Source organism: Ascaphus truei, unplaced genomic scaffold (assembly GCF_040206685.1).
Source record: "Ascaphus truei isolate aAscTru1 unplaced genomic scaffold, aAscTru1.hap1 HAP1_SCAFFOLD_729, whole genome shotgun sequence".
Taxonomy (NCBI): Eukaryota; Metazoa; Chordata; class Amphibia; order Anura; family Ascaphidae; genus Ascaphus; species Ascaphus truei.
The window spans coordinates 105,001-119,473 of NW_027457063.1; the positions used below are offsets into that span (position 1 = coordinate 105,001).

Genomic DNA, 14,473 nt, shown 5'->3' on the forward strand with positions numbered 1-14,473 from the left:
GCCCTGGATAACCGTTTGATGTGGCACTCAGCACTGTGTCAGAATTCACCCCTGTATGCCCTGTTTTTGTGAGTATCGCTCCGATTTGTGTTTTTGTGCTGGGCTTGCTGGCTTCGGCTGGAATAAAATGTTTTTATTGAACGGCTTTGTCCTGCCTTTTGCCTTAATCACCTCGGTTAAGTTCCTGTCTCCCGTCACAGTAAGCATTAAACAATAGATAAAACACAAATTAACAATTTCAGTCTAAAGGTTAAAGCAGCAACAGGTCTTGTTATTTTGTGTATAACCATACATCTCTAATAACTTACCTGCATACTCTAGCTTCAACACATTTCAATAAATAGAAGTCTATTAGTAATTGTACAGGTTTTTTTGTATTTCAGAGCCCCAAATTATTTTGTATAATGTTCACAACGACTGGAATACATAACAGCTAGTCTAACATTATAATCCTTGTGTTAAGCTAGAGTGGTTTAAAGGTGCATTTCTGCATATACCCAAACTGGAACTAGCTAAAAACTAGCTGATCTCTACCCTATGCAAGCACTTATCACATATAATATATTAAAAGCACTTGCATTATATTAAGTGCATTTTAATAACAGCCGTATCGCTGATCTAATAAGCCACGACTCAGCTGCAAGAAAACACGGGTGTTTCAAGTGGGCTTACTATCTACAATTGTTTAACCCCCCCCCCCAGTATAAAATTAGCCCCTTAGCAAGATTGATATAAATCTAACTATATGTATCTGGCCCCTGGCACTGTACAGGTTGTATTTTTTGTTAACTTAATAGTGAATGGGCCTGGAGGGTGGGGAGGTGATTTACGAGAGGCAATGAGAGGGGCCTTTGGAAGGACGGCACAGCCAGAATAGGGTCCCAAAGGCCTGGGGATTGGCCTGCTAAAAGCTACAGTGGGCCGAAAAAAGGGGGACACAGACATGAGGGGTCAGTATAGGGGTGAAGCCTAGAGGCCCACCGATTGCTGTGAGACAGTTGGCGGCCAGCAAAGGGGCTTATAAGGAGTGCAGCCTCACGTTAGGGTCGCTGTTAGGGGGGAATTTGATTCGCCGGCCCGGGACAGTAGCCCCAGCTGTCCCCACATTGGCAGCCTCAGACAAACATGTTATTGTGAGCAAAGTTACATTGTACCAGATGTGAGACACACAGAGCACTACACGCTCTTACTGAAGGAGAGAACCAGAGAAGCACAAATGCTGCATCTTTAAAATAAGTTTTTTGACAAAGAGTTTTATTTTTCCTGACATAGGACCCCATGTGAGCTATGATGATCTATGTAAGCAAGTAAACAAAAAGAAAAAAATAGTATGCAAAAAAAAAAAAAAAGAAGTGCTAAGAGTATAATAGAAAGGACTTGACTGCAGACAGATTTAGGTCAGCTCTGCGAGGGGTGAGGAGCTTGGAAAACCAATGGCTTTTCTGAAGACAGACATTTCAAGGGTCGAATTTATCTCTGCTGTGATGGGGAGATAGAGACCGTTCTTCTCCATGTGGCCTATATTTAAATCTGAAACATCCGCGCCAGTTACACACATGAAAGAACAAACGAGAGGGAATGAAGAAATACATCAAGATGAAGAGGCAAAGGATTCCAGTGAGGGTCCAAAGACCAAGAATTTCATATGGTTCATACTGTATCTTCCAGTAGCCAGTTTAAGTCCAAATGCATTACGGTACCAAAACAAACAGCAGAAAATTAAGAATCATGTACACGGTCCAGCAGCGAGGCATTTCTGCTTCAGTTTATTTTAAGTCCAGCTCCATGTGCAGCGCACAATCGGTCACATTCTCAGGATGAAATAGTATGTCGGAAGATTTTAAAGCCACATAATGGAGTCTTATGATGCATCGCTGCAGTCTGAAAGTCTAACTTAACCTTTTTTGGGTCAATGAGACATACAAAATATGATAATAAAGGTTTCCAAGAGTTCTCTGTAGCTTTCTCCGTTTGTCTCCAAGCCGAGTTCCTCAGAAGGAAGGTGCTGCGAGCTTATGGCACTCTAACTAAGCAGCGTTCTGCTGCTCAATCTTCTGAGAAGCTGGAAATAAAAAAATACAACAACAGTGAGAGTCGTGGGACAGAATCCTATGTCTAGATTGTGCTCTTCAATGTCAATTTCTTCCACTACCAACTGGCACTTTCACATTAAATAAAAAAAGCATTTTGTACCAGAACTTTTCTTTCTTCCTTCTGCATATTTACATGCTACACCCACCCCCACAAACACCTTTCCATTAACAGTGCAGTCTCCACTTTTCACCTTAATCAAAAGCGCTATAATAATGAGGCTGGGACAAGCTGGTCGGGTTTTTAGTGTCTAAACATTGATAGATTTACAACAGCATTGCGTTAACAACAGCACAATGAGACCAAAGTATTTCCTAAGCATCTCTTTGCAAGGGATGCGAGAGGTATAACGGTGGAAAGAACTAAACCGTGAATGATGGAACCTCCCATCCAAGTCAATAGTGTATAAACTCATTGAATTGTACTGTATGCTTCTGATCTACAGTACTTTTTAGGTATATGAAGCATCCCAACCTAAATGGTTAGGTGGTGGAGCGTGAAGATGATGATATTGATATATATAATGGAAATATTACTGTATGCTCATTGCATGTCTTTGACAGGTCTGCAAACCCGCCTTTCACCATTATCACCCAGCACTTCCACTGCAGCAAGGGATTCTGGGAAATAACATGCAAATGAGCACACAGTGCCACCTTTTGCTTCAAAACCATCAACATGGTTCCCTATAGGCTTAAGCTTGCTGCATGGTCACAACTTTGAGCACAGCCAGGGTCAAGATGCAAAGCCAGTAAACCCACCCACAGAAGGCCGTTTCGACCTTATTGGGTCTCAGTGTGGGGTTGGTTATACTGGCTATGCAAAAATGAAGCAAGGATAGGTTTTACCATACTTGGTTATGGGCTATGATGCTGACATACAGATGGAGCAAGACTTTCCGTTTTCGGCACCAGGGCATGCTGTGAAAACGTGACTGCCGTGGTGCCGGAGAATTATCGCTCCAGGAGGGTCCGATTCGAAAGCATGGATCCCCCCTGCAGGATGGCATGGGCAGCACCATCACTGGAGCCGCGGCTTGAAGCTCTCTCAGGCCCTGGCTCCGGAGACAGCAAGTTCAGTACATCTGTACAGCACACAGCACTAAAAACTCATGTAGACCGGAAGCTTTAGAAGAAAATGCATGGCTTTGATCAGATGGCACATATATTTTAGCCGTTACAGTTACAAAGACAGCAGGTGGGATGAAGTATCTGTATCTAGTATAAAAATGCCTACATTCATCTCAGACACAATGGCTCTGGCCGTCACTCACGTGCATTAAAACCGTCAGCATTATAGCTACATGCAAGTGATTTAGTACAGTATAATCAAGATTGTTTTTCAAATCTGGACCAGCGAGGTCAGCCCAGAGCTGAACAAGATTGTGTGCCCTGTCAGGTCGCACCACCCTGGTGCAATTCCAAAACACAAAACAGCATAACTGGTTGATGTAAGGCTGTCTTCAATTTAGTGTTACTCTATGTTACAGGAAGGGGCTAAGGTGAAGTGGCCAACTCCAGTCAAGGGCCACCAACAGGTTAGATTTTTAATGGTATCTCTGCATCAGCACAGGTGGCTCAATCTACAACTGTGTTGGCTATTCCTGTGAGAAAGTGTGTTCTGAGGAAAAACAAGCTCACGTCTAGAACAGCGGTTTGAAACTTGTCCACAAGGACCCCCAACAGACCAGGATTTAAGGATATTCCTGCCCAAGTACAGGTAGTTCAGTCCAAATGATTGAGCCACCGGTGTTCATGTAAGGATAACAACTGCGGAGCCACTCAGACTTCCTGAACCAGCAGGTGAGCTACAGCACCGGGGACAATACCCATGTAGTGGCCAGATCTTCAGTGGCAGGGGAGGGGGGGGGGGGAGAACAGGTGCTACACCTGTTATGTGTATTTGTATCTCCATTTATGTAAAATTATGTTTTCAATAAAATTCAAGTTTAAAAAAAAAAAAGCTCCAATCTGAAAACCAGCTGCCATGTCCCACAAATGTACCTGGAGTTAGTTATCTTCTGTTGCAGTTTATTGTACTTGTCTGGGGTGCGGCAAGTCCTAATCAAACAACGGATGAAATGAAACAGAATAAGAACGCTGGCATATACAGTAACATAATATGGATCAGTTAATTCAGCCCCCGCAACTGGCTGAACCTTCTACATTTAGCTGCTCGTGTGTATTTTTGTAGAGAGTGGGGTACGCTCCTCCTTTTATGGTTTTCTCTAAATGGATTATTATAACAGTTATCTGGTGCAGAGGAGATTTAGCGCTTCCCACACACACTACAAAAATACTGTTTCAGGATCTATCTTGGACAGTTTCTCTGAGTTTAAGCTGCTGAATACACAAAGTCCTAAATCTCATTAATGGTTTTACTGGTATATACACATTTTTGGATCAGGATTGAATTTATTTACACGTAATCACATCAACTATATAATTTGTAGATATATTTGAACACAAATATTTCCCATTCATTTATCACAAGAAAATCACAAGTTATTTCACATAGGAAGCGCCTGTTTGAGGTTTCATACTGTATCTGTATTTTGCCATTGTGGGAGTGACTGACGTGCTTTAGAGAACCGAAAGCATGGTGGAGATGAGGAAAATCTGCCGGGATGAGGACATTTAAATACAGAACAGTATCCTGCGGCGCTCAAAAACTCAGTGACAAAAGTCAAATAGACACTTAAAGTCTTAGTGATGCAGACATAATGCACAAAGATTCGGGAAAAATCCCTTCTTTGGATGCATAATCGTACAGCTCTGGAAGGGATTTCCCCCGAAACGTTGTGCATTATATCTGCATCATTAAGACTTTAAATGTCTATTTGACTTTTGTCACCGAGTTTTTGATCACTGCAGGATACTGTTCTGTATTTAAGTCTAGGGGGCGATATATGCTGGGATTCTCACTATCCTGCTAGAGCCCCAACTCCCATCATCTTTGGCTCCTTTGAAGTGACTGACCTGCTGCATTCTTCCTTTGCTCGGCCATTGAGTAGATTTCATGCAGGTGTTTCTTCTGATCATTACTTAGCGGGGCTGTCAGCGAGTGATACCACGAGAGATCTTGGCCCTGCACCCCTAAACAAGACAGTCTCATCACATCCATGCGTATGTACAGCTTATAACAGTCTGGAAGATGCATGCCGTGGAATGTCCCTTTTACTAGGACATTGGCAGGCTGTATTTCACAGCTTCTCGTGAGGCCAATATCCCTGATGCCCATTACTAGGTGCTACTTTTGTTCGAAAAGCATCACCTGGGTGATTTAAATGTCACTGAGTATATTTCACAGTGAAATCAGGCAAAGACTCCTTCCTCTCTGGGGTTAACGCCTGGACCGTCCTGTCACAAGGCTGGATCGGGCGCTCACACTGCTGGGACTCACTACCTCCGTGAGTAGGCGGGGGCCGTGGATCACCTTGGTGTGCTGTCAGAAGGGACCGTCCTGGGCGTCTTCCAATGTTCTCCTTCGGTTCACCTCCAGAGTCGCCGTATTGCAGCTTGGAAGGGTAGCTGGGACGGTCTAGGCGTTATCCCCAGAGAGGAAGGAGCATGCAGGAGCTGACAGCCAGCAGCATTTAAGGCTACCACCTTTCTCACAGGCAACTCTGACCTTTACACACTTTTACCAGTTCAGCTATATGATATTTAGCAATATCACTTTTAACAATTGTTTATGTATTTAATGTATGTTTTTGCATTAGTAGTGCACCATATATGTATATTTTAATTACTATTGACCACTCACTTTGAAGGTGAATATAAAGTTGATTCCATTTTTCCATTGCACCTCCAATTAATTTCTTTTTCTAAACTGCCCTTAAAGCCCGACATGCCCTAAAATATTTCGCTGTGCCGCCTTCTCTAAATACCATGGGAGCGATGTATCAAAGCAATTTTGGAGCAAAATGTAAGCATGGTTTCCATCTTGCACCTGCATGCGTCAATGCATCAAGCACTTTGCTCTTCGTCTTGTTCCATGGGCTTGCTTGATACTTGGGAACTGACAGTATGAGATACATAACTCAGAATATAATGAGATGTGTCAAATTCTGCACCTCCATGTCTCACCTCTTCTCCCTTTAATCGGTGTAAAACGAAAAACAAAAATGTGATAGTGGTATAAGCTTGTGCCTTCTAATATTCTGCACCAGATGTAAGAGACGATTTCTTACATTTGTTTGATGCAGATACGCTCCAGCAAAATGGCACAATGTGTCAGAACTTCTTGCCAACAAAATTGCTTTTATACAGAGCTCCTCCGGTCTCTCTCCTCCAAGCCCTTTAATTAGAAGCATTTCCCCACTTAACCCCACTTTCATTTTTGTGCCGAACCACACTAAAAAGTAACGTACTGAGCAAAGCTTCTGTAAAGAACTGGTATTCATCAAGGGCATCTACTGAGTCCAAAGGAGTACTGAATCCCTCCAAGGCAGTCTCCTCCAGTACTTCATCGTCCCAGTCGTCCTCTTCCTCCTCCTCTTGCCCGAGGTTCTCCTGCATGGCCTGACCTAACCCGTTTCCTTCCTCCTCATCACTCGGAATTTCCTCTTGAAAAGCAGAGAGCATGTTCAGCATGTTTACAGCCCGTCACCAAGGGAGAATTGCAGCTCCTCCGACACACACACACACACACACACACACACACGACTTAATGCAACACAACATTATGCATACACATGAAGGCACATATATTGTGTTACACTAAACTCAGACCAATGTTTTGCACACACACACACACGTAAGACTTCATGCAACACAACACTATGCATACACATATATTGTGTTAAACTCAACTCATACCAATGTTTTATACACACACACACACACACACACACACACACACACGAAATGCCATCTTTCACAATGGTTTCTTCGTGCAGTAACAGACACACATTTTGTATACACAAATCCAAAACTCCATCTCCTGGAAAGAATGGCACATACGTGTTACAAATATTGCTGCAGCTACACGAATGCAATTCCGATATATTTATTTCGCAGAATTTTTTTAAATGATAGTTTATTCCCTGTGAATATTTTATGTGTTAAAATCGAGACATGGTCTTTTTGTGATGCTCACGTAACACTTGTTTTAATATGACCATGTATTCTATCTATGCGAGTGCTGTAGGGGTGTTAAACTATTTACATAAGCAACAGAAAAACACACTACCAATGTACTGTATATCCTTTGAACCCTTCTTTGTTTTCCCTGTAATGCTACATACAGTACAACCCTACAAATCGATCCCTAGCCATGTCTTATTAATATGCTTCTTTTAACATGCAGGATAAAGCCTGCAATTCTCTATTGTAATGCAACATTTAATATCTTTTTGTTCCAAATAGATTATTTTTGTTAGGAGTTACATACAGTGTTTAAAAATAAGAAGTCTGTTGACAAAGGCAAGTTAAAATCCTGAATCCCAATGTGAAGATTAGCTAGTCTTTCCCAGGCTACAAGCTTAATGCTGTATCGTTTTCTTCCCAATAATTGATGGCTTTATTATTAAAGTGTGCTTAGGACCGAGGACAGAGGATTCTGGGATGTCACAGCTGTGCTTTTTTCCTAATGTTGCAAATATATTACCATCTCGGAACATTCCTGGTATACCAGTCGGTCTCAGTACACCCAGAGCCTGTCTTCCTTCCTGAGAAAGGAGTGAGCCAGAGGTTCTTACCGCTTTCCTCAGTCTCAGTCTTTGGGTCCCGCAAGGATGGCCGCTGGTCAGGCTGCTCACGGCTTGCACACACCTGTCTCAGCCCAAGGAAGAGAAGCAGAATCAAAGGTACAATGAGGGAAACAACAGCGTTGACTGATGGCGGTCGGTTTGGAAGCTCCATCAGAATGCTGAGTCCTATTATACACACTTTCCGGTCATGCAGCCTACAAGACAAGCAGCAGATCATAAGACAGACATGGTGCATAGAGCCTCACAAAAAATACTGCTAAGAAGCTTCTATCAAATTCCCCACATTATCATGAATTACGGCTCATTGGTACAAACCCCAGCACGAGTGGCGACTCATCACATACATCACAAATATCACCATTAGTGATGGCTCAACGCATACAATAGAAGCATTAATGCAGCATTCCCCCTATATTGAGAATCTTTTCTTTGTCCGAAATCTGAACCAACGTGCCCACTGGTGCGGATCCATACTGTTCTTAGCTCCTGGGACCACCTGGTACCCGTGATACTTACCTTTTTATGTGCCAGTAAAATTAAAGCTAACTGACTCATCCAATAGGACGCCGCTGTGTCCTGCCCTGATGACATTGAGGATTCCTATTTGGTCTGAAGGAGTGAGCCTTGGATGGCAGCCATGTGGATTCCACAAAATGGTCCAAACATACAGGTACAAAAATGGGAAATATCTCAGGAACCCGGGGGTTAGGGTTCAGTTACAGCAGGGGTGTCCAACTCCAGTACTACAGGGCCACCAACAGGTTAGGTTTCCAAGATATCCCTGCTTCAGCACAGGTGGCTCAGTCATAATGACTAAGACACCTGTAAAGAGCAGGGATATCCTGAAAACCTAACCTGGTGGTGGCCCTTGAGCTTAGGAAAATGGATGCCTTGAGAAAGCTCTTTTTTTAGTGCGAAACGCGTTGGTGGGGCAACACCACTGTTCATTTCTGTCCCATGACCAATAAATAACTTTTTTAACGGAAAACACACTTTCCCTTTCATAATAGTTTTTTTTTCAATTTTGGATACATTCAGTAGTGCTCTGTTACTCCTTCCAAATAATCTTATCCCGGTGGCCCTTGAGGACAAGAGTTGCACACAACCTCCACCGTCCCCTACCCCCGAGCTACAGGGACCCTCCAGTTTCAGAGTTTGTTAAAAACAAATAAAAATAAAAAAACAGCAGAAAAACAAGGTTAAGTAGTGGGGATTGTTGCTTTAAGATGGGCGACAGGTCATAATTTGCAAGAGAATCTTCAGTACACATCACAGCGACACGATCAATGCACACATGTACCCTCCATATATGAAGTTCTGAAACGGTCAGCTTTACTTGCCCCAGGAAGCAGTCTGTATCATTCACCCACTGATTGACAAACTGTGCAGTGATGGGCTCGGAGCTGAGAGGGAAGCGAATTTGTTCCAAGGTGTTCAGGAGCAGAGCTGGGTTATAATACAGAGATGCAATGACCACCTGCAGGCACATGGTCCGCAGCTGACTGGACTTAACGCCTCGTGTTAGTCTCTCCAGCACGGCCTCCACGAAGAGTGGGATACACTAAAGAAAAAGACACGGCCACTCACTAAATGCATTAAAGACTTCCAGGGTAGCAGCGGAACAGAGAGCCCGAAGAGCTATTCGAATGCAAAGATTAGGAATGTCTTCTGGTATATGTGACCCATCTATTATCATTATCACCGTACAGTATAAAGCGCCAACATATTCCACAGCGCGGTACAATGGGGGAACAGGATGACATCAATGACAAACAGAATAACAAACCAAATACGGACAAAAAAAAGCACGAAGAAATACAAAAAGGTGATGAGCGCCCTGTTCCTCAGAGCTTAGAATCTAAATGTTGAAATCCAAATGTGGTAATAAATGAAATATTACCCAGCCATATAGAGAAGTCCTGCAGGAGGTAAGCGGAGCACGGCAGAGCAAATGCAGGGGCTATACACCAGATATGAATAAAAATCCTTTATTGCATGATCGACATCATGATGATGGACAAGTAAAATCTCTTACGCGTTTCAGGCTCCTGCCCTTTATCAAAGAGAACTGTTTTACTCTCTGCAACCGCCCTGTTAATATAGGTTTCCCCCCGCTAACAGCTGATCTCAGTGAGATAATTTGCGCGCGTGTTCGCCAAGCTACGATCTCATTGGTTGTCTGATATGGCCAATGGAATGAATGAAACCATTATACTGTGTTTGACAAGTGCGGGTAATGTCTCCGATCAACAGAGCGGCTGCAGTGTAAGTCAGTAGAAGGGAATAGTGTATGTAGCAACATTAAAACCTAGTCAAAACAATGTATCAATACGAGAAAATAAAGAAAAACAATCTACTCGGCTGAAATGATGGTAAGGAGGTAATAAAATAGAAGAAATGGTATGAGTCATATGACAAGGCTATTGATGTTATTGTGATGAAGTAGTATGGATTAGCTGGTAATATAGTAAAGCTTTAAGAGCCTAATAATAATGTAATTGCATGAATATTAGTAGTTATCTAATTATACTTATATATTCTTCTAAATATTGATTACATTGTTGGACTACTCATTATATCAGCCTTGTTTAGATAGAGGATGTTGGGAACTATCATAGTACATATTTCATCATAAGCATTTATATATGCAAAACAAATACCTCAGGAACAAATACATAAAGATAGATACTTGATAGGAGTGGATAGTGTACCATCATAAAATTAGACATAAGATGAAAAATAAATAAATAATGAAATCAAACATAAGTATACATGTCAGTCCATTTTGGAGGAATTATATTACTTCCCAATATATCATTTTGATGTTCATATAGGATCTCTCAAGAGTCATCTATTTATTGACTGTCATGTGTATACATGTGTTATAATAGTTATCACTTGATTCATTTAATACACTTTATCATAACCTATCATGCAATGTTATTATATATAAACATAGCATATCTGTGTGTGTTTTTATTGTATTTTTGATATGTCAAGGCACACCATATTTATTACAAAAAGAGTGTGCTGTATAATTTGGGCATTGTATATCATGGGATAATTTGATGTTAGTTCAGTTTAGTTTAAAAAGTGTTTCAGTTCCCAATCAATGTTCATACCCTTGGGGGCCAATGTCCCAAGGGTATAAATCCAGTGCATTTCTCGGCGGTTAAGGAGTGTGTCTCTGTCTCCTCCTCTAGGATGAATAGGTATGTGTTCTAGGGCACTGAATGTTAAGTGATCTATGGATCCCTGTACACATTTGTTGAAGTGTCTGGCCACTGGGTAATTGTCATCCTTGTTTTTGATAGTTCTGATGTGTTCCCTGATCCTTATTTTTCATGGTCTTACCAATATAACTAGAACCACATGCACATTTGAGAACATAAACTACATATTTAGAATTACAAGTTAGGAATGAATTAATCCTGTATTTCTGTCCCGTGAAAATATTCCTCATTGTTTTAATGGGGAGTGCATATTTACAAAAGTTGCATGTTCCACATCTGTAGAACCCCTTTGGAAGCTCTTTCTCTGGAACCATTCTGTCTCTGTACATACTGGGTGACAAGTGGTCTCCCAATGTTTTTGTTTTGCGATAGACTATTTTGGGTTTAGAGAGTGTAACTCTATCTAAGTCCCCATCTAATCTAAGTACTTCCCAATGTTTGTTAAGGATTTGATCTTATTGTGCCAGCTTGTCTTGAGTTGGTGGTAATGAATAAGGGTGTGTCACTCTCCTGAATGCTTTTTTTCTTTTTGATATTCTTTTGTCTACACAATATATCTGCTCTTTTAGATTGTGTTGCATTCTTTAATGCACTTTCAAGAGTGTAATCAGAATAACCACGAGCCTTGAATCTTGTCATGAGTTGTTCTGCTTGATCATTAAAGCATTCGTCTGTCGAGCATATCCTCCTGAGACGTAAAAACTGACTCCTAGGAATGCTATTCAAGAGTGGTCTGGGGTGTGCGCTATTCGCTCTGAGCAGAGAGTTGCGAGAATTTTCTTTTCTGTAGATGTTAGTTTGTATGGAAAGATCAGTATCCACATACAAGTGGAGGTCTAAATAATTAATATGATGATCATGAAACATATGTGTAAATCTAAGATTGCAGTCGTTGGATTCGAGATATGTGAAAAATAAAGAAAGTGTGTGTGCATCTCCAGACCAAATTAATAACAGGTCGTCAATATAGCGACGATAAAATTTAATGTGATGTCTATAAGGGTTCAGTTTCCCAGAGTCCCATAAATAAGTTGGCGTATGAAGGTGCAAATGAAGTCCCCATCGCCGTGCCCTGTGTTTGTAAGTAGAATTGATTGTTAAAAGTGAAATAATTGTGCTGTAATAAAAATAATACACTATCCAATAAAAAGGTGATTTGTGCCAAGTTAAGATTAGAATTGTTCAAAAAATAAGTGACTGCTTTAATACCTTTGGTGTGTTCTATGACTGTGTACAAGGACGTCACATCTAATGTGACCCAAGTGTATGTGTGACACCATGTGAAGTTTTTTATGTCTAGGAGTAAATCAAAGGAGTCTTTCAAAAATGACGGTAATTGTTGAACCAACGGCTGCAAGAAAAAATCCACATACCTAGATAGACCATCTCCCAAAGATCCAATACTAGATATTATAGGTCTGCCTGGCGGACACACAAGCGACTTGTGGATCTTTGGGAGATGGTGAAAAATAGGTATGATGGGAGAAGGGTTAAATAAAAATTCTGATTCCTGTTTAGATAGAACATGCAACTCTCTGCCCAGATCTATAAGCTTCTCGATTTCTTTTAGATACATTTGTGTAGGGTCCTTAGTAAGTTTAGAATATGCATCAGTATCATTTAGTTGTCTCATTGCCTCAGAACAGTACATCTCAGAGCTCATTACCACTATGGCCCCACCTTTGTCTGCATTTTTTATCACTATGTCTTTTCTAGTTTTTAGAGCAGCCAGGGATTGGCCTTCTTCTTTGGATAAATTGTTGGGTATTGTGGTGGTGAAATTAAACCCCTTTGCTAGTAATTGCAGATCTTTTTCCACTAATTTTTCATATGTCTCTAGGTGTGGGCCTTTGGAAAACATAGGACAGAAAACGGATTTTTTCCTAAATGATGTATGTTTAGAAGTGGTCAAAAAGAGGAACTGTTCTGAGGCACTAACATTCTGAACATCTGACAAATTTTGTTCATCAAACAAGTCATTCATGTCTTGTATAGCTGTATACTCTTTGAAGGACAGCCTGTCGTCCGTGATCCCCCCCCCCCCCCCCACCAGAGGGCCCAGAATAGAGTCCTCTGGGCCATCTGGTGTAGAGACGCCACTGACAGCAGGCTGCCTAGAGTTGAAGAATTTTTTTAGAGACAATTTTCTAATGTATTTTTGCAAATCTATAACAGTATTAAACAGATCAAAATTGTCCTGAATTCCAAAGTTCAGTCCCTTGTTGAGAACCTTTATCTCTCCTTCTGTTAGATCTACCCCCGAAATGTTGACTACATTATTCTCTTGCATCAATGTTCCATTTTTCTTCTATTTATTTGCCCTTCTTTTGGGCGAGCGCCGCGTCCTCTTTGGGAGTTTTTGACTCCCTTTGATTGCCCAGATCAAATGAGGTTGATGGATTCTCTTGGTGGCGTGATGGATTTTGATGGTATGATGTATCTTTTTTGTGACGCTCTTCAGGGTCTGTAAAATCAGTAAGGCGATCTGTGTCTTCATCTGTTGTAAATGATACCACTGAGGGTCGACTCTCTAGGTCTGAGGCATCTGATATACTTGATGCTCCTGATGTTCTCCTTTTTAAGATAGATTTATTTGGGGTAGATTTTCTTGGATATGGATTTTTCTTATAGGGGTCTCTTTTTTGTGCTTGCTCTTGTTGGTATGTAATCCTTGGGGGAGGTGGTTTTTGCCATGCATATATCTGGTTTTTTTGATAGTCAATTCTATCTCTATCAAATTTTGATTGTTTTTTAATCATAATTTTCTCTTCAATATTATTGATAGTTTTGGATAGATTTTTGTCCATATCATTAAAGTTCTCCATATTTTTGTATGACTTCAAATTTAATTGTAGCTCTTTTATTGTTTTTTTCACCTCATTTCGTTCTTTGATTTTGGTTTTTATAATCAATTCAATCAGCTTTTCTGAGCATTCATCTAGGATCTTTATCCATTCTGTCTCGAACTCTTTGTTAGGGAAGCCGAAAGAGGGGGTTTTTTTCATACGGAGCCCCCTAGGTATCCTTTTAACAACTAAATAATTGTCCAGTGTTGTTATATCCCACCATAGGCGGACGTTGGATGATAAGGCTTTTCCAGCCATATACACACCTGCTCTCGCCCATGCCTCTCTGCCACCTCTTCCCCTGCTAATTGTGTTAATACTGACTAACCTTTAAAACTCGCCTCACAAATCAAGCACCCCAAGAGCCTGCACTCACGGCTACTGTCCCACACCCACAGTCACTCCTACCAACCATTGAATCCAAGCACTGCCATCTACAGCACTTATTTCCTCATCTGCTATCTCTGCAAGTCTGCCAACATCGCATTTAGATTGTAAGCTCTTCAGGCAGGGATTTACTTTCCTATTGTCTGATTTTGCTGCACTTATTGTATTATTATAATTCCCTGTACTGTATTCTTTGTGCCGAG

General features: G+C 41.2%; 1 protein-coding gene across 1 annotated transcript in view; it reads right to left on the minus strand.

Annotated features, from left to right (window-relative positions):
- Positions 1-1,733: 1,733 nt before the first annotated feature.
- Positions 1,734-14,473, minus strand: part of LOC142486086 (importin-8-like) — a 35,323-nt gene continuing 22,583 nt past the window's right edge. Inside the window, exons 2-7 of the mRNA XM_075584743.1 lie at positions 9,145-9,365; positions 7,793-7,998; positions 6,464-6,658; positions 5,070-5,186; positions 4,095-4,151; positions 1,734-2,062 (exon numbers count right to left, since the gene is read on the minus strand). Coding sequence (XP_075440858.1) covers positions 4,105-4,151; positions 5,070-5,186; positions 6,464-6,658; positions 7,793-7,998; positions 9,145-9,365 — 786 coding nt within the window. The 3' untranslated portion in view covers positions 1,734-2,062; positions 4,095-4,104. The remainder of the gene's footprint in view (positions 2,063-4,094; positions 4,152-5,069; positions 5,187-6,463; positions 6,659-7,792; positions 7,999-9,144; positions 9,366-14,473) is intronic.